We start from the raw sequence: 20,910 nt of genomic DNA on the forward strand, positions 1-20,910 counted from the left end.
GCATTCTTAAGGTTTGAGGCAGAGAAAAATGCATATTCATGACCGACTCTCACATTTCAGCATGACTATTAAGTCACTTATTTTTCTGAGTTCAGTGGGGAAGGTTTGGTATTTTGTACATCTATGCCGAAATCCCTGTGTTTCACTACGATTCTGTATGGAAAACATAGCCAGTGTCTGTTTTATGCACTGACTGTGTTTAAAAACTGCTGTAGTCCAGAAGAGAGTAATACAAAGCTAGGTTTTGTGTTGTGTAGTTATCTGAGTAGATTTTCTTGTAGAATTTCTTCTACCATCATAAAGCACTTGTATAATATATATTGTTTTAGGAAAAGGGATGCTTTTTCCACAAAAGTTTAAGTGATACTTGCCATAAAGTATTTTTTTAAAAATCTGAGATGAGCTGTGAGAATTCTTGGAACACAGGTGAATAGCTCACACATATTGTGAAAGTAAATTTGAGCAATAATAGGGATTTATACTTGCACCAAGTTTTATTCAAAAGTGTACGAAGATCAAGTAAGATACAGTGGTTAAAACAATCCAGGCATTAAAGCATAATTAAATAGATTGTGAGGCAGCGTTGGTATTTTTGCTGTGGAGTTTTGAATGTTGGCCTCAGAGGATTTTAAAAGCTTATTTTAACAAAGCAGGATCTCTAACTAATTGCTGGAAAATGTAAAGAACTAGGAGTTTGATTTGTTTTTCCTCTGTCCCCAGTTTTATAATGTTCAATCTTGAGAAACTTTTTAAAAACGGAAGCTCTTGGATGACCAAACAGAGTAAGAATGACCACATACTAGGTACTCTGACTTTTTACTTAAATAATAACTGAAATCCTGAACAGAACAAACTCTTCATCCCTCATCATTTAAATTTTGACTGATATAGCCACTATTCACAAAGGGATTTTTGAAGTAGGTTAAATAAGAACTCCCTAATGAAAAAAATGCACTAGTTTGAAATCAGTCAATTTAATTACTGTGTTTTATGAAGGCCATTACCCGTTGCTGATTACTAGGGTGATAAAATCTTTAAGCTTTGGTAGCCTCCATAGGGGGTGAGCCGATCTAAGTAGAGCAAAGTCCAGTCATTATCACCCTAAATGCTTGTGTTTCTCATTACAATATTCATTACTTTAGGTCACTGTGAATGCTTTGAGGTCTTTATGTAAGCGCAGCTTTATTCTCCTACGAAAAAACAATGTTGTTACATTGGTAGGTTAAAACGAAACATTTAAATGCTTCTGCAGTTTAAAACAAGGCTGGGCTGTATTCATAGTATAAATAATGTACAGTTATGCCTGTGAGAACATATATACACCCCTATCCATGACTGTACTATGTATGTCAGTACAGTTGTAGTGCTAGTCTGATAAGAAATGGAAAAGGGTGTGAGTTATCTTGTTCTTTCAGTGTGTTTTGGTACTTAAATAACCTTCGTCACAGCAGATTGGAGAGCCTTACAGAACAAAGGCTGCTATTCCTCGTGACAGTGCATTGTTAGGGAAGTATTTTTCAAGTAGGAAAACCAAACTATGACTGAACTGAAATGACTTTTCCAAGACCTGTTGTTGAGGGTTGAAACTATGTATCTGCCGTGTCAGCCCAGGCCTTGTCTGCTACCTTGCAGTTTCCATTCCTTGCAGGTTTTGCGCTTCATGCTGTGCCACTGGCACCCTGCCCTACTAAGTCACCTTCATTATGATCTCCTACTTTACAAAGCAGCTTTAGAAAACTGACAATATTTAAAAGATGATTTCAAAATTGTTCCCCCTCTCCCACTTAAAAATACAAATATTTTTAAAGAATATTTGAAGCATATTCATCTGGGAAACAAGACTAGCTTATAGAAAGCGACTAAAGAACTTGGTGTGGATGGCTGATCCTGAGAGGAATAATTTTGGTTCATATGTTTATAGACATAGGAGTACTCAGGGCCAGAGAGAGAGCTAATGAGGTTGAAGACAGGGCTGTCCCAGAAACACGTGGTTTCAAACTGACTGTGTATTGGCTTAAGTCAAATACTGGAAGAATATTTTTAACTATCAAAAGACTGAAGTTCCAGAACAGGTAGGGACAGTGGGGAAAAAAACAGCCTCTCTGCAGTCAAGGTGGAGCTTATGAACAGGGTTGTGTAATGTGCTTGTGTGTGGTATAACAGTAGATGGAACTTCGTTGACGGTGAGGTCACTTTCCCGTTTGATGCCCTGATGTACGTTCATTCTTAATAAAGATAGATTTTCTTCTGTTTGATAATAAATGAGTATGAAGTTCAACTTTCATTTTACTACTGGAAGATGACTTGTGAAAACTAAAGGTGGAAGTACCACATTCTGAAGTTAAATGGACATTAGTGAAAGCAGACAGAAAAGAGAGTTAAATAGTCGTCCTAAAGGTTCCCTTGACTCTTCATCCTTACCTTTCAGTTACTTATAATAAAATGTGTCAGTAGTTCTCCAGAGATAATCTCTTACTAGCTCCCCAGAGACTTCCACAGGGTAAAAAGACATGAGTTTCCAGTATGATGCAAATATCTTGCATAAGAATTCCTCAGGTCCTCATCATACAAAATAAAAAAGCTTAAGAAAACCAACCAAAGAACCCCCAAAATCTGATTCCAGTCCTTTTTATTCGTTTGCACAGTACTTTTAAAGCTGACGTATGTTTCCTTTTCCCTTGTAAAGGCCCAGATTCTCCCCCTGCAGAGAGCATCAGAGGGAATAAGCCACATGTGACAGGAGTTAATCATGTAGCTTAATGCACTATTAGAAGGCGCTCAGATAACGAAGTGATGAGAGCAACAGAAGAGAAACTGTAAGAGATCATTCTCTTTCTGCCCAGTAAAGCCTGCAGGAGGGGGAGAAGCGATACCAGCATGTAAGAGTCTTCCTATAGATACTCTCCTGTATTTTCCTGCTGAAAGAGGAAACAGTACGGAGGAGAGAGAGAAAGAACAAAAGGCAGCCTGCTGATCTGATGTACTGGTCCATCAATCGGATGCTTGATGCATTTGTAGTAGCAGTGGCTTCACTAGTAGGTCCTCGGTTTCTGCTTCTCCTGAAAGCCCTCAAAGAGGCTCAGTGGAAAAGGTCATCTAGATTCAGGCTTTTCATTGTAGTTGTACATGAGGTAGTGGAGACTGAGTGAATACTTCAGCTGGCCTTCTCTGTTCTGACCCACCAACCTCAAAAATTGGTGGGGAAGGGGGCTGAAGTAAATGTATGCTGATAGTTTCATGGAGTATATATTTTAAATAATTAATTAGTTAGTAGGAGAATAAAATGTCTTCTCTGAAAAATTTTTTCCCCTTTTTTATCCTGATATAAAAAGAAGTGCAACTGGAAAATGCTTATAGCCTTAAGCAATGAAGAGTATGAAAGGGGAGAAATACCAAACGCAAAATTCAGTTTTAACTCAGTTTGTGTGCAGCAATTTGCAGTTTTCATTGAAATTCATATACTATCATTGTGGTGTTAAACAATTCTGAGAAAAGAGCTATTTTGTATAATTAACAATCGTATGATGCTTCTGTGGTTTCAACCTGTCACATTCAATAGCAGTTTTCATTTTGAGAATCCTTAATTATGTTTTTAATTTTTTATGGTTTGAAAAACAGTATAACATGAAAAACTATTTAATTCATGACTTATAAAATAGCATTTCGACCTAGAATATCAGATAAGGAAAACTCTGGCCCATAATACATCCTCCTATTCAGCAGCTAAAATTCCATATTCAGTGTTTAATTTAAATGTGAAATGTATCCTTTAGTGCCTACTATGTGATGTGATGGAAAAGTGATTGAAAAGTGTGTGTCTGAAAGGCAGAAACCCCAGCTATTTTGTGGATAAGCTTTCACAAATAATGGAATGCATCCAGAATCTCAGGGATGGCAGTGATACTCGTGCAAATCAAGAACACTGAACAGTCCGTTCCCTCATTTTGGTTAGAGTGACCATTTGCCAACACGTTGCCAGAAAGCAGTGGCAGCAAGTCCTTTACAATTCCTGCTCCTGTAGATTTCCTGGAGTGAGTCATGGAACAGCCGTGGCCGATTTGGTTTAGAAAGGAAGCAAGCTAAGCAAAGACACAGTGATTTATTTCCTCCCTGAGGCAGTAGTCCTTTATTCAGCTGAACTTTTAGGGAGACATTTTTACCAGTCCATTACCCCATAGGGCTGAAGCTCTGGTATTTCAAGTAAAAATGTTGAGGCAACTCTCCCAGGTAAAAGTAGCTGACAATAAAAAATCAAAGGATTTGAATAAAGAATAGATGGAAGGCTCCTTTCATTTACCTTCTAGTTTTGATCAATTTGGCATTTTTAGGCTTTCTACTGCAATGGAGGCATAATTTGGTAGAGAAAGAATTCTTATGTAATCACTTAAAGCATTAAATGCCCAGAAATTCATGCAAAAAATTACAGGTTTTCAATGACTTTGAGAAATGGTCATCAAAGCAGGACTGAAATCCTTATAGGAGCTGAATGGCATGCAGTGTGCCTCACTGTTTTTCTTAACTTTACCTGTAAATTGATGATTCTGCAGGAGTGATGGATATGGATAGAAACTGTGAGACCTTTGCTGCTTAGGACACCACCTCTTTTGAAGCTTCTCTGAAGCATGGCAGGCATATGATAATGCTCCACTGCTCCTGTAGTTAATGACTAGACAAAAAGTTTAATTATATTGTCTTCCTGTTCCGAGGGACCTGGACAGCCGTATAGGCACTGCCATTGAAAGGATCCCATGAGGAGGTCCATAGAAGAGAATCACTATGACATGAGTGGTGCAAGCAGTCTGGTGTTAGGTGGATTAGCCTACAGTCTGTGTTCTCCACCTTGGGCAAAGCAGAGCGCTCTCGGCCTAGACTGTTAGTTGCCGCAGTTGGTAAAAGAGCTGTCATTTGGTGCTGTCAGCCGCACACCTTTTCTGCAGAAACTGAAGCCAACAATGGAAATTCTTATAGCTTGATGTTCATATTTTAAAAGTAAGAGATGATCTAAGGAACCTGGAGTAGTCTAAATTTCAAGTTTCAGTCATCTCTGTCAAGAATCTTGTGATTACTCAATATTTTATTCTCCATAGTGGAATATCATGCAGCTATTTTATGCATTAACTCTTTCATAGCTTGGACCTCATTCTTTTTAGTTTAGGAAAGTCTGTGCCAGCTCTGATACTATAGGTGGATCTGTAGCATTGTCTGTAATTAAAGATGCTTTCCACTTCCTTGTTTTCTTTTCCATATGCTCTATCAAGTTTTTGTCCTTTGAGATGAAATTTTCCATAAATGATGTTTACATCCAGTGCAGGTTTAGTTTTTTCGTTTCTTTCTTTTAGAAAGATTAAAGACTGTATCATAAAGCAAAATGATAACACAGTCAAATTAAAGGAGTTAACTTAAACTCCATTTCCTGACTTTGGAGTGTTAGAATCTCTAGTCTTAATGTTCTGCTAGTGTGCATTTGTGTGTGATGCACGTATAATTTACAGACTACATTTCAGACTGCTCTCCTGTTAGCTTGGTACCAAGAGGACTGCTGTGGACAAAGAGGTTTAATTCAAGAAAGAATCGGTAGGTGTTCAAACGTGTGAATTCATATGGAGGCCCTTTATACAGGATATCTGTGCACATTACAGACAAATTATTAAAACACCACCATTGTTGGTTTTGTATTCAAAACATAACTTACCATCAAATACTTAACAATTTACTAGCTACTGTTCCCCTTATGAGGAAAAAGTCAAAGTTTCCTGAAAAATGTATTCTATTTCTGTTTGAAATTAAGCTTTTTTTGTCATATAAGCTAATATTTTGTCTTCTTTTTACTATGGCAGCACTAGTTAAATCAGACCCTGCTGGTGAGTCGCAAAGAAATAAATCACAACAGACATTAATCTAGATGAAGACTAAGTAAATAACTTTGTAGAAGGGTAGTGTATACTGTGTCTGTGACACTAGGCTGACTGCTGTGCATTGAATAAATGCAGTATTTAGGCTGCCTATGGTATTCCACCCCTTCAATTAAGTAAACAAATATATATAGAGCTACTCTGGAGTGTATCCTTTGTGGTCTAAACACTGTGTCTTATTAAAATCATCTGCATGGAGTATGTGGGGTTTGAGTTCCTGCCAGTGGTTTCATCCATTGTTAACAGTGATGCTGGGCTCTCCCAAGAGTTAAATACAGTGCGACTGCAGTTATGTGAAAAGGGTGCTCTTGGTTACTTTGGTGGCCATTTCATTGCATATTACCTCCCACTTTGTTTCCATCCATGTGTGTGGCATAGGGTGTTGCCTGGAAAAATATAGGCTTTTTCAGGAAAAAAAAATCCATATAGGTTGAGGAGAATATCAAAGGCATTTTGTAATTGATTCTGTGGGGCAGGATCAGGGCCAGAATAGGTGCATGCCTGCCTACTGTATGTGTGTGTATCAAGATACTTAATATTTATATATGCATATCTATTTTCACCCCCAATCATCCCTAAACAAGGATAAAACATCTGTTGAACTCCTGAGGATAGGATCAGTTGTTTAAAAGAGAACTGTATATTTTTTTAACTTGTAAGCATTATAGTCCTTATCCTGCAAGTGCTCTCTCTTACCCAGAGAACTAGGCCCATTGCTTGTTCTACTTTTTAGAGAAGATCATGCTGAAATAGTTATATTTTATCGTCATAAAAATATTTTTCCAAACAATGTCATAAATGCATTCAGATGATAATCCATTGCACAAGTATTTGCAGCAGGTTTCTTTTCAACACAACACTTAGTTTAGAGGGTGATATGGACAGTACAGGTTGACAAAAATTCTGCTCAGAGAAAACTGCTAAGATAATATTCTCCTGAAGCTACATTTATTTAATGACACTATTAAATTGAAGGAATATAAAAATGGTGATAAACCACTCAGAAAAAGAACTTACTAGGAAGTCTGAGAGTTTAGTCATTAAAGCTAGTTTACCATACTTGCTGTTTTTCACAAACTCAAATCAATCTAAATATTTTCTCATTTAATTACCTAGTTTATCAAAGAATGTTTACCTGCTTTTCTCAAAAATTATAATAGCAGGAAGGTATTCTAAAAATGAGAGATGAGTTTTCATGTAGTTTTTTCTTTCCCTTGTTGAATATGAGACTTTTTTGCAAAGGCAGATTTATGGAAATAGAAGTAAATAGATTGTCTAAAATAAGGCAAGACTTCATGCTTCTTCTCCACTGCCCCAATAGCAACAAACCCAAATGCAGTTAATAAGAGATGCATATTAATCCAATTTTCTCATCTCAGGAACATGATGAGTAGCTATAGAGTCCCTCCAAGTAACTGAGAGTTTCTGTAGACAAGAAAATAAAGCACAGAGTACCTCTATAAAGTGTGTTTGAGTGGTTCGCAGATTTTTGAATCAGGAACCACTATCACCCTTGAAGTGGATCTCGGACCACCATGCAGGCTCGTCTGTAAACTGTTAATTGAAAACACTATATGGCAAAATAGTTCCCTGGACCAGCTGCAGACCACATACTTTGGCCTAGCAGATGGTTCCAAATTGTGGTGTAACGGATCATTTTCAGATTCTCCTTTTACACCTGTATTCACAGGACGTTGACGTTTGAAGTGATTAGATGGTTCTGGCTGGAAAAAATCACTGCTTAAGAGCTTGCATCAGCCAGAGACGATGTTAGGAAAGTTTATCCAACACCTATTTCTGGTCTAAGGCATCTGAGCACAAATTTTAATTATTAATCTGGTGATTGGGATTCCAAAATACTTTCACCAGTAATCAGTGCTGCAGTTTATTAACCGGTATCGCAGTGACACACAAATTTACCCAGCCAGTACAGTCATTAAAAGTAAAAGCAATGGTTTGCATACAGACCACCAAGCTCTCTTGAGAATACAGGAAACTGGCTCCTCCGAAGCGGAGGCTGCTGGCACAGAAAGTACTGCTGCGCCTTTCCCCCTTCTCAGCAGGGCCCCAGCCCTCGGAGGGGAGCTGAGCTGGGCAGGGGCATGGCGAGACAGAGGCAGAGGAGTTGTCAGCTCCCATCCTGGAGATCGAGAAGCTCCAGGGAGGAAAAAGAACCAGGAATAAATGAAACATCCTCAATAGTAGTTGATAGTAGAGTAGTTAATTTGATGGAGGGTGGGGGTATTTTTCAGATAAACTAGCTATTCTGAGATTTGGACAACTTGAGCTGAAACAACTTTGGTCACAAAAAAAAAGATCGATGGGAGAAGAATATGCTGATGAACTTGAAATATGTCTTGTTTCAGCCTTCTGGCTGGATTACTTTAAAAGGCATTTTCAAAACTCTTTTTGTTGTCTCAAAAGAAAGAGCATTGTTATTTTTAAAATAGGCCTAAATTAAAAGAACAAATGTTACCAGAAGGGGTTAAATGATCTGAAAATGAGAAGAAATCTATGCCGATTTGTGCCTTCAGACACAGTTTTTCTATTGTTTTTTTGCTCGCTTGGCCAATCCATCACTAGCTGGCGCATATGACAGTGATGACAGTTGGCTGTAATTCTGAGCATATCCTTTTCCTGAGTTCTGTATTACAAGTTTAAGAGCAGAAATATTCAGTGAAATTTATAATAGTTCAGTTTCTGTGAAAACATAGAAAATTGAGTTCGCTTGTGTAAGATCTTGGGCAGCCTTCTGGTACGTAGATGGGAAGCTTTACAAAATGAGGAACTCTCTGCCTTGATAAGCCGATGAAGGAGGCTCTTCCTGGTGAAACCCAGCATTTGCCCTGCTGTCTGTGACTGACTGGCAGCGTGAGCCACCGAGAGAGCTCTGATGCTGTTTTACCACAACGCATGATGTTCATCTCCTTGGTCAGAATTAGGGTTACGGGGAATGCTACGAACATATGTTTGTGCTTCAAGACCAGAAAACTAACAGATAATTGACATGCTTGCTAGAATGATCACCCAGGAAACCCAGAGAAGAACCTCAGTTTCAAAACATCCAAAGACTTTGTGGTGGTACCTCGAGATACAGTTTTTCTCATGTGGCTGGAACTGCTGAGTGGGCAGGAGCTGGCCACCTTTACCAGAAGGGAAGGAGGAGAACAAGAGGGTAGGGAGATCTAAGATCCTAATTTCTAACGCGTATGTTTTTGCATCCTGTCATCTCACTTTCTAGGCACTTTGCGTTCCCTCTGTGCAGTTGATAATTGCCTTCCCTCAGTGTGTTTAAGTGTGGTGGGCGGGGGGAACCATAAGCTGGGGATGAATCACATAGGTATAATGTTATTCACTTCTAATGGCATAAACTGGTAACTGTAACAGACATCCCAAAGCACGGGCAGAAATCCGGTTAGTGTTACTGCCGGAATTCAGCCCCTTGGCTTGCTGAAGTTAACAGCTCTCTGGTGTGCTACAAACTGTGGCTGCTGCACATCAGTGCTGGAGCCTCAGCTCGGGGCTGAACTGAGCTTGCTTGGCACAGGGGGCTGCCAGCAGCTCCCTGAGCTGCTACCCAGGAGGCTCCCGCCTCCAGCCGCCCCTCTGCTCAGGAGCCCACGCGCTGCCCCCGTCAGCCAGGAGGAGCATTCGAGGCTCACCTCTTCTTCCCTGAAATCTGCTTATCTAAAATGACAGTGATGGAGCTGGTGGAAAACTTAATTCTCAGAGTTTGTATTACATCATTCAGTTTTTGCATATCAGCAAGAAACAGTTTGTGAACTATTTAAAATGATAAAACCTTAAATGTGCATAGTATTGAGTAAGTTACAAGTCTTTAAATTTCATTGTTGGTCATGTTACAAATATTCATTTTATAGATACTGAGTGTTTTTGCAAGGATATATTTAGGGAAGTGATTTGGGGGAGAGAGACTGTAAAAAAGTGATAGTGATATGAACAAACTTTGATTTGAGAAATGAGAGAAAGACACCAGTTGCCCTGAATTAAATATCTTCACCCAAATAAAAATATAATTACCATTTTAACCTCTTAAAAACATGTTATCTGTCCTAAATTCTGTCTCCTGTAACCAGCTGAGCACATGTGCAACTTCAGAAGAGAAGCAGGTTTATTTGGATGTGTAAACTCGTAGCCATGCTTGCCAGGCTGCAGGCCTGCAGCTTAAACTCTTTTTGATATTTTTAAGCCAGGCAGAAGGTAAAGCTACCCATCATACAGCAACTTAACATACAAAAGATGGCAAAATCTACCATGTTGCTTCGATAATACTATTTTTCCTCATTAGAATTACTGTCTGTTGCAATCTAAATATAACCTGATGGTATTTAGATTAAAGCAGAGTGAGTAATTCAGTCAATTAATGAGATGCAGGTAGTGCTTGTGTTCCATAGTGCTGGGATCAGAGGAGAATATTTAATAACATTTATGTTCTTGTCCTGCTCCATACCTTAGTGTCAGTTTGTTCCAATAACCTTATGACCCAAATGTATTAAATGTATTAAGTTCCTATCTTTCAGTGAACATTTCTACTCTATGTAATGATCGTGACTGTGGGAACTCTACGGATGTTGCTTTGTAGTACTCGAAGTGGATAGAAAAATGGCAAAAATGGCAAACGAGTGAGGGACCTCTAGCTAGCCCTGATGCCCTGCCCATTTGCCCCTGTCCTGGTATTTGCAGTGTGAGCTCAGAAAAGATGAAATGAAGATCCATAGATAGACACAGGCCTGCAACGTTTACGTGGGTGAGTATCGCCAGGTGGGGGAATTTCAATGGAAGGGGAGCATTCTGACACCAAAAAATACATACATACATACATACATATACATATATATATATGTAAATGTGAATGTGAGCTTGTGGATGTTTTTTATTTGTGGGCTTTTGCTTTGTAACTATTTTGGTTGAATGTTAGACCCTTCACAAAATAAACATCAACTTTGCCCTTGACTTCACTTTGGTCAGGACTTCTCTCCTCGTCCCTGAGGAATTTACATTAGAGGGGCTTGCTCTAACAGCCTGTTAGCAGGATTGGCCTCCCATTGCAAATAATGTGCAATAAATGAGATACGTGAGGTAAAATAAGACAAAGTTTAAAATAACTAGATTGCATGTGGACAATGAAATCTCTGTGCTAAATGTGTTCATTTCAATCATTAATTGTTTTGTGTATTCAGTCGTTAAAAAGGCTCAGGTCCTGCAAACACTGTCAGTTAAGTGTAATGCATACTTCCATTTGCAGGGAATATTTTCAAGCTTGAGATCTAAAATTGTTCTAACAGTCTGCCTTTTGTATTTATTTGTCTGTGGTTGTGCTGGGGAGAAAAGGAAATTAAATTATCTCAGTGTAATAAATGTATTTCATTTTCTTCCTTTAGAATGACATATTGTCTCCTTGAGCCATTTAACACGATGTAATGCCATTCAGGACTTTCACAGACGAGAAGTGTGGCTTTATTAAATTCATAAGTCCTTTGCCTTGGATATTGTTCCACTTCCGTGATTTTACTACTTTTCTTCTGTGATTTTACTTCTGTGATTTTACTACTAATCATACATATCACAAGAAATAAACTTTCAGGACAGCAGCAACAATAACAATGAATTTGCTACTCAGATGTTTTTGACTGTATCTGTGACAGAAGGATCTTTGCACGGTCCCTTAACTTACTTCATAGTAGCTTGGGTAGGTGTGTGATTGGGACCAAAGCTGCGCTGTGGATACCCATGCGTTGGCACAGACCTGTGTTTTGGTTTTACAATTCCTTCTGCTTACAGATTTTTTCAAAGAACAGAGATTTCTTTCAAATAAAGAGCATAACAGGTCCACCACTCTCTGTGCACATGCATGAGAGAGAAAGAGAGCGTGAGCTGTCTCATATGATTTACTCCTTTATCTTTCTATTCCTGAGAAAAGTCAAGGAGAAAAATGCAAAAAGTGGAAGATGGAGAAGGGAAAACCTAGAGACAAGAGTCCAGGCACACATACTGAGGGCTGAGATAGTGTTCACACAGATTGTATTTCTCTGTCTGTAACCTCAGTGAGTACTGAGCCAGATTTCGTTACTTGCTTTTTGCCTGCTGAAATATCAAACTTACTGTAAACCAGCTTTTCCTGATGTAACTGAATTATTGGTGTATACAGTATATATGGGAAACTTTTAAACACATACTGTATTTTCCCCCAAAATATTGGGTGTGGAGTCAAAGCCAGACATGAAATAGCTGAGAAAACTCACTGACCCTGGTAAGATACAGAGGAGATATTTAGGTTCGGTATTGCAAATACCTATCTGCATGATGAGCATTAAACTTGCAGCAGTGCACATGGAGCGTTTTACCGCATAGTTAACATTAGGCCTATATGCGAGTTCTTGCCCAAGTGGGGCTTGCTAGTTCCTGAAATACACACTTTTCTCAATCTCCAATTATATAGGTGGCTCTTGGGGGGTGATGAGAGGGATTTCATTGCACTCCAGTGCGGTGTACCGTCCTGCTTCTTGTCCTCCTGTACTCTGCTGGTTCCAAATTAACATAATCAACATACCGCTTGCAAGACATTTTTGGTATTGTTTTAAAAGAAGTGAGCCAATATAGGCTGTATATTAGGTACCACAAACCGGATTAGCCATGGTCATACTCATTTTGTAGTCTAAAGGTATTCCTTTTTCTAATATGCACAGCAGTTTATTGTATTCTCTGTACATATCATACTGTTCCCTGTTTCCAAAGAGTTGCCTTCTTCAGTACCAAGCACTGCATAATGTCTTTAAACAGTTATTTTTTCATATTGTATCAAGGACACGATCACAGGGCTTTAAGATGGCAGTAAAAATGTGCATGGATAATCTGGATGCTTGTTACCATTTTCTGGAATTCAAAATGATGAAAATGTTCTTTGAGGAAACTTCTTGCATTTTTTCATAATTGTCTCAATCTCAGTTTGCGTTATCTTCCAGAAATTGCAATGTTATATCCAGCTGGAAATGACTGCAGTATTATTTTGCCATATCACTAAAGCATTTCTTCTGGAAGTTTAACTATTTAGATTACATTTTCCTCTTGAAGCCTAATGTTCAACAGCTCTTCATTAGAAACATCAATGGTATTAAATGGAAATGGATCTTGCATGACGATTTCAAAAATCAGATCAGTAATGCAGTATCCACTTGGTATAACATTTCTATTATAATGCACTTCTTGTAATTTTAAATTCCTTAACACAGAGGAGGGTAACTAAAATAACACAATATATTTATTTTACTATTAAGAGCTTTAATGAACTTAAGGAAAATAGTTTCAATACAGTGTTCTAAAGCCTCTGTTACCTTATGCACATTGACCTCGGTCCTGCAAACAATTATACTTAGGCACAGCCTCACTGACTTCAAATGGACAGCTCACATGTGTAAAGTTAAACATACGTGTATATATTTGTAGAGATCAAGGCCTCACATTATTTTGGAAAATCTGAACTATGTTAACAAAGGGGTAGATTTTGCATCAGTACTCCAGCAAAAAACTTTTCCTTAAAGTCAAGCAGATAAAACTTTTCTCTGTCACTGACTGTTTCCAGCCAGTTCTGAATAGAAAGCTGCCAGATTTGTCCTGGGAGCTTGGCTGTACTTTACGGCTGTAGAAGTAACCAAGCCCTGGGGTTCTTTGTGTGGGGCCCATGCCACAGTCCTGCGTCTTGCACAACTGCACTGATTGCAACAGGAGCTCGCCTCAAAGGAGGTGCCTGGATTTCAGGCCAAAGATAAGACCAGCCTCCCCACACAGTCTTTTAATGCCACGTTGTGTTTCTTCCCTAGCTGGCAGTTCCACACAACGACGAATGGACCCGTTTTGCTCGGACCTTGGTGGAAATCCGTGCCAACCGGGCAGACAGTGAGGAAGAAGGGGCAGTGGAGCTATCGGCCTAGAGGAAGAAACTGAGCAGCAGCCACCGTGGTCACAACAGCAGCTGTCCCTGTTGAGTATGTTGGTGTTCAGTGTCCAAGTCAGTCTTGCTGTGGCTTCCGATGCCAGTTTACGTGCCAGTATTGCTCAAAGCATTCCATATTAATCACACTGCTCTACACAAGGCTGAAAACATCCAGAGCATTTTCATACTTTATATTTCTGTCTGAAAAGTAAGAAAGAAAAGACAAATCAAACCTTTATGGGTTTAGTTGTTGCCTTTTAACTACTTAGTAGCTGTACTTAATAGCTAGGAACCCCTGGTTAAACTTGTGCTCACATTGCCCTTCTGGCATAGTCCTATTAAATCCATATGAAGCCAGATATGATTATGTGCAGATGTGGTGTGCTTCACTGTATGGGACTGGGCCAAAGACTTTAGATGTGGTGTTTCACATGGTGACTTACATTATGAATGGATGTACTATACGAAAGTTGCTGCTCCTTATTTATTGCGGTGTGCTGCATGGAACATATTTATTTGAAAGCATTAAAATAAACGATCCTAAAGCATGTGCATAATGAGAGAACTGCATTGTCTGTGTGCTGCTGTAGAGGTTACATTAAAGTCCACATAACAATTACAGTACATCAGTTGTGCTAAGGATGTAAGATCTATAAAGGTTGACTTGAATGGATGGAATGACTTTCCTTTTTTTTTAATGCCTATTATTTCTAGGCATTTTAACAATATTTCAAATACAGTTGATCACTGATATTTGTCATGCAAGTTAACACTAACAGTCTGACAAAGGGTTGTGGTTCCTGAATATGACACTAGTCCTGCCAATAAAATGTATCAAGCCCATTCTGTAGCAATGTGGTTAATCTTTCCTTGCCAGCAGTGCTCAGCGTGTTCATTACCGGTCACTGGCGAGGCACAGGGAAAATGTGACTTCCTTGACTTGCAGAATGGTCATGCTGCTGCTATGTAAATAGATACCTTCGGGTACTGGGACTGGTCAATAATGCACGTAATGCATCAGGTCCTGCTACAAATTTTGTGAGTAGAGACAAATCCCCATTTGCATCGAAGCCTTGGGTTTTTTCCCCATCCTGAGCTGTGCATGGTTACTTACATATATGCGCAGAGCAGCAGCATGCTGCTCTGTGTACTGAAAGAGAAGGAGATGATGGACTGACAACGCCTCTGCAAACTGTCTTGAGAGAAATGTTTGGGTAGGGGACAAGGGAATATTCTCCTTTTTGAAACAAACCGCCTTGTGGGTTGAGCAAGGCAGCTGAGCTGCAGACTCAGCTCATTCTTGCTGTGGCCTGGAGGAACATCGCTGAATGGCTGACCTTGATGGTAAGGCTGCTAGTTAAGTTTGCATCACAAGTTATATTGAGCCAGAACATCACAGTGACGCCTGGGATCAACAGCATGGCTCATACTGTCACTCAGGCAGGCAGATGAACCATTACAGCAAGAAACACTGAAAGTCGGACAGCAACAGATTTTGTAAGTTAGCAGGGAACTGAGTTTCAGCTCAGTCATATTTAGGACTGTATCAGCTAGTGCTCTTCAGAGCTGCTCCCCCCAGAACTGGTGGGAAGTCTCTGCAGTGGTAAAAGCCAGGGTAGGCTCAGAACATATTATGGCCACATAAAAGCATTTGGAGGAGCTGGATCTCCTTTACCCTCCAAGCTTGGTGGTTAGGAATATTCAGAGGGAGGAAGAGGGAGAAGGAGGAGGGAGAGCAAGGCCACCTCACTATGTTCTGTTGGTTCCTGTGCATTGTAAACTGTTGCCAAATTTGCTTCCACTTTTTCTATATTACCTTTCAGTTTTGGAACCTAAGGGGGGGGGAATATGTGTTTATCTTCCAAGTTCTCCCCACCCCATGGCCTGAACCGCTTGTAAAGTAGTTTTAAGAGAGGTCTCAGAAGACCTTAAGAATTTTCTGCTGTGTGCAAATGAAAAATGACCAAAGTCCTTCTTCCTCTCCAGCATAACAGTGGGAAGGGCTCACAAAGATGAGCGTATTTCCTCCAAAGGCCTCGTCTCTTCTCGTCTCTTCTCGTCTCGTCTCGTCTTGTCTCGTCTCATCTCTTTTCTCTTTCTGTTCTCTCTTCTCCTTTCTCCTTTCCTTTCTCTTTTCCTTCCCTTCCCTTCCCTTCCCTTCCCTTTTTTTTTCTTTTTTTCTCTTTTTCCTTTTCCTTTTCCTTTTCCTTTTCCTTTTCTTTTTTCTTTTTCTTTTCTTTGCCCCCTTCTTCTTCTGTTTGTGTAGAGAGTGTAGCAGTATACACAGGGCACAAGGAAATGATTCAGCTTTCCAGAAAAGAAAGACCAGGGTTGTATGTACAGAGCAAAACTTGGGAGGACCATTACAGTGCAGTCAAAGCAGATGGAAGAGCCCCCCCGCCCCCAGCCCCCTACAAGAAGCAACTATTAGCCAGGTGCTGATTCCCCTTCAGCTGGCAGTGACTGCAGTATGGTAGACTTCATGGCCATCCCTTGTTGCTTTCCTAGGCTATTTAGCAGGCTTTTTTCTGTTGCTAAACAAATAGCTCTACCTTACCAGCTTTCCAAATGAACAGTTACGATAAGTAAGTAAGTCCCTCAGTATCTGCCAAGGAAGGAACTAAACATAACATGCATCTTCTCTAGGCCTGTTTGCCCACAAACATCCAGAGCCCAGAAGCAAGAGTGTAAAGCATGTGCGCCATGTGTTTGCACTGCCTGTGCCTATGGGTCAAGAATGAGTTAGTTGTTAGAAAACGGTCCCTGCTCTGCTTTGGACCATCAGACCTGAGCTTGCTTTGAAGTGAAAAGGAGAAAACTGGCCACTTCTTTTAGAACAGTCTAGAAGGAGCATCATAAACAAAAACAAGTGCAAACCCCACCAAGGAAGAAGCAGGTAGCTGGAATGGGAAGGTTAGTGATGTGGGTATGGGCTAAGAGATGGGTTGACTTGTAAACAAGATTTAGAGCAGGGGAAAGAATGGTGAGGGGGATGTGGGAGAGCCATAGAGCTGACTCTCTTCTCTGCTTGATGAAGAGCAGAGACTGCTTCGATGTCAAGAGCAAAAAGTGCTACCAACAGAAGAGCAAGGCAGAGGGAGACTCAGGACTGCTTGTGAGAGGACATGGCACTGGAGGAGATATGAACGTCAGGCACTAGCTGAAAGGGCCAACAGGGTTACTTCACCCTTGTGGCATGTGCTCTGTTCAAGAGGCCCCCCCCCCCCCCTTGATAACAAATGACGATGATGGTCAAGGCTGAAAGCATGTACATCATCTGCCAACATGGAATTTGGCTAAGACACAATGATGTCCTACACTCCTAAAACAAACAAACAAAAAAACATAGGCATGAAACACTTCAAGACTAAAACATGTAAATAATGCCACTTGGAAAAAAAAGAGCTGTTTGAAATGTGAAAAGGCCCTCCTCCAGGGTCTGAAAGCATTGTAGACATATCCAAGGAAAGGCCAACAGAGTAAGTATTTACTGCCAGAGTGTAAGCTCAGTAAAAAGTTGCCTCAAGATCATTATTTTCGAGAGATAATAAGGCAAGAGGAAAAAATGGTGCTGGGTCATGATGATCCAGTATCTGCAGAAATTCCTGCAGGGTACTCAGCGATGCTTCATGGTGGCTGTGCCAAGGTGAAGAGTGCTGCCTTCCTGGGTTTCAACCCTCAACTGCCCAAACGCAGCTTCTGAAAACGTAAGCACCCCTTCGCCATCCTCGAACATCATGAATTCTTACTGCAGATTACAACCTGCATCACCTCACTGCTGTGGAAACAGTAAATTGGGAAGAAGTTCTTTCCTATAAGATGTATGGGGAAAGCTCTAACTCCATCTGGGTTTTAGCAACCTTTTAATAAAAAGCAAACACAGCAGAAGACTGGAAATCCCTCAGAGCAAGCTGACATCCCATGGAGAGTGGGATGATTCCCACTGACAAGAGACAGAGGAGACTCCGCTATTGCAATGGCAGCATCAGATCAAGCGGAGGATGCATAGCATCTTTTCTAGGAGCAGCAGTCAGTCTAGTATGACCAGTTTAAGAGTGGTTCTCCCTCAAATTCATAAGCAGAGTTAATTTGGCAGTAACACTAATATGTCCAGTATACACTGGTTTCATATCCTGGTGTGTGAGCAAGTGCACAGTGAGAGAGGTCAGACAGTTCTTTGTAAAATAACTGGAGCAGTTGGAATGAATTTTACAAGCAATGGCATTGCTTTCTAATGCCATGAGGAGTAGTGCAAGGAGCAGTTAAAAACATTAACATATGTCTTAAAATGCCCTTCTCTGTCTGAAAGGCAACGGACACCGTGATTGCATCCTCATGTTGCAGCTCCATCTGGATGCCTTGGCTGCATGGACTCCCAGCAAGAGCTCTCCACTGCCCACTGAGCAGAAAGCAGAACTGTACTACCGCACGTGGCATTAAAACAAGCACTTCTTCCACAGCTGCTTTGGTGTTTTCCCTGTGTTTGAAGCTCTCTGGAGACAGTTAAAATACTAGTGTCCTGAGATTTATGTATTATTAACTATTAAATAACTTGTGTGTGATTATGGTCTCTAGAAACTGCTTTCTTGCTTATGCAAAAGTATCAAATATTTTAACTGAAGACCATGCAGGGTCTGAATTTTGTATCAGCTATTATAATGGGCCAAGGTTGGCCAATTCCAGTTCCTCCTGCTTCCTTGCACAGAGCTGCACAGGTTAGCAGTGCACCATGTACATCATGGAGCCTGCAGAAGGGACATTCCTGAGCAAACTGTCCCCTCCTAAGAAAGATGCAGAGTGGTTTGTTGGGTTTCTTATTTTTAGCAGGTTTAGAAAAACCTGCCCAAGTTATTTTTGAAGTCTGTGGTATGTTTGCTCACAGAAGTGTCCCTGCAAACTGTCAATATTAAACCAGTTTAAACCCAACCCATTCCCTAGGGACTAGGCAAAGAAGCATCTCTCAGCTTCTGGTGGGCTGAGAATCAGAACTACAGGCTTAGTGCTGACATTCCCTGCCACTGTGTGCCGACAGGTAAGATTACCAATATTTGATCATTTCTTTTTTCTGCTAAGTCCTGTCATGGCTAGTTAACTGGCCTGCAGGAAGCAAGTGAGGTAACATTTTATCTAGTTCCTCCCACACTTTGCATAACTCACCCAGAAATCCAGCAAGGACAAACATTGTCCTTGGGGCGTTTTGTTTGTTTGTAGGCAGTATCTGACCACATCTCGGCCCGTAAACCTGCCAGAGCAGCAATGCATCCTTTTGTGTCTGAAGAACTGTGCACATAGATCTGCCCCAGGATCTCCGGGCAGAGCTGTTAAATGCTTTCAAATATTTTTAATTGGGTCACACGTCTGAAGCAGTTGCTGGCTTTTTCTTAAACTCTTCCCCCACCCTCGCATCAGGCTCCTCTGGTTGGTCCCGGACCAAAGGGTAGAAGATGCCCCCGAGCAGCTGCTTTGGAGGAGAAGGGCCACCACGGGCACAGTCTAGCCTTGCTCATCGGGCCTACAGTGAGTGCGTGAGGGCTGCGCTCTGCTGAGATGGACCTGGTGGGCATCATGGCCTGAGTCTTGCCCTCGGGCTGGACACAGGGCAGGCACTGACGTATTGCCCTGCCAGGCCTGGGAAACAGAAAGTAACACTAAGTAGGGAAGCTGGTTCATGATTTGCTTTTTTACAATGCAAGCAACAGTCTTATCACATGAGCTAGAATGAAAAGTTTGTAATAATCTAATTATAATTCCTCATCCTCTACTGGCTGTGAATCCCCCAGAGATGCTCGGGTGTAGCGCTGCACAGCGGAGGAGTGCACTCAGCCTAGGACGTTCGCTCAACCCTCTCCCGCTGCGCGAGACGTGAGCAATCGCCGACTGGATCTGCGCCGCGAACACGCGCTCGCTCTGAAGCACCAGGGCAAACGGGCAGCTGAGTATTCAGAAATCCTCCCTGAGCTGCTCATTTTCCACATCTCTATTTGACAAGGTAAATGAGGCAAGTGTGAAGGACAAAGTTTATAAACAATTCCTGAATGGCCAAAAATCTGAGTGTCAAGCACAGGCAGCTCCCAGTAAGAAAGTTTCGCTTTTACGATAACACTTAAAAAAAAAAAATCCTGATAGTTAATTTTGGAGAAATACAAGGGGCGGCGTTCTTTCCCTGTTTTTTAAACCAAGAAGGTGTCATTTTGGGAGACTCAGACACGCAGAGTTGGGAGGTACCAGCCTGTGCTTCCAAGAGCCCAATGGCTCTGCATGAGGCTCTGCATGAAGCTCACTGGTTTGGTCTGGTTCCTGAGACAGAATTGCAAATAAACTTCTCCCCTCATTTCCAAGCATGTGAATACTGCAGCTGCTATTCCTGTCAGGATTCCACATCCTGGTAACTTTGAAATGTGAATTAGTCCAAGAAAATAATTTTCATGGTGACCCAAACATGAATGCAATACAGCAATTTCCATTTCAATATTTCAACAAGTTATAATATGATATGCTATCAGAAACCTAACTAACTCTTCTGCAAAGATATTGCAATTGCACATTTCCACAGTTTACAGTCAACACTGACGGCAAATTAAAACCAAAACCAAGCACTCTTCTTCTATAAAGGCTTAATTCAGCCTGGTCTTAAGTACTGCCACATCAGGTACCCAACAGTGGCTTAAACTGACCAGGTAGTTAGACTTTATAACATATTAACCAACAAAAGAAAAAGGCAAAAATACCAAAAGCTTATGCCAATCCTGGGTTTTGTCTGAAAAAAGTTCTTTTGAGTGACATCTATGTCAAAGTATCTCTTTTCTACAAAGGGGGATACAGATAGCTTTGCTTTCAAGGTGCAGGTGTTTATAAAGCCTATATATCAAATATTTCCTTAACCTTATACCTAACTTTATGAATTACGTTGAACAAAACATTTGATGTACTATGCCATTTCCATAACAGAATACCATGTGTGCATCTCTGTTTGAAAGGTTTATTTCTACCTTCATAAATACATAGTTTTCTAAATACTGTGCAAGGCACCAAAAATTAAGTAAAATC

At 40.6% G+C, this 20,910-nt stretch overlaps 1 protein-coding gene across 5 annotated transcripts in view; it reads left to right on the plus strand.

Annotated features, from left to right (window-relative positions):
- Positions 1-14,706, plus strand: part of DYNC1I1 (dynein cytoplasmic 1 intermediate chain 1) — a 191,988-nt gene extending 177,282 nt beyond the window's left edge. For all 5 annotated transcript variants that reach the window (XM_062567754.1, XM_062567757.1, XM_062567756.1 and 2 more), the window contains one exon: positions 13,751-14,706. In XM_062567754.1, coding sequence (XP_062423738.1) covers positions 13,751-13,861 — 111 coding nt within the window. In that variant the 3' untranslated portion in view covers positions 13,862-14,706. The remainder of the gene's footprint in view (positions 1-13,750) is intronic.
- Positions 14,707-20,910: the final 6,204 nt, after the last annotated feature.

The sequence above is a fragment of the Rhea pennata genome, chromosome 2 (assembly GCF_028389875.1).
Source record: "Rhea pennata isolate bPtePen1 chromosome 2, bPtePen1.pri, whole genome shotgun sequence".
Taxonomy (NCBI): domain Eukaryota; kingdom Metazoa; phylum Chordata; class Aves; order Rheiformes; family Rheidae; genus Rhea; species Rhea pennata.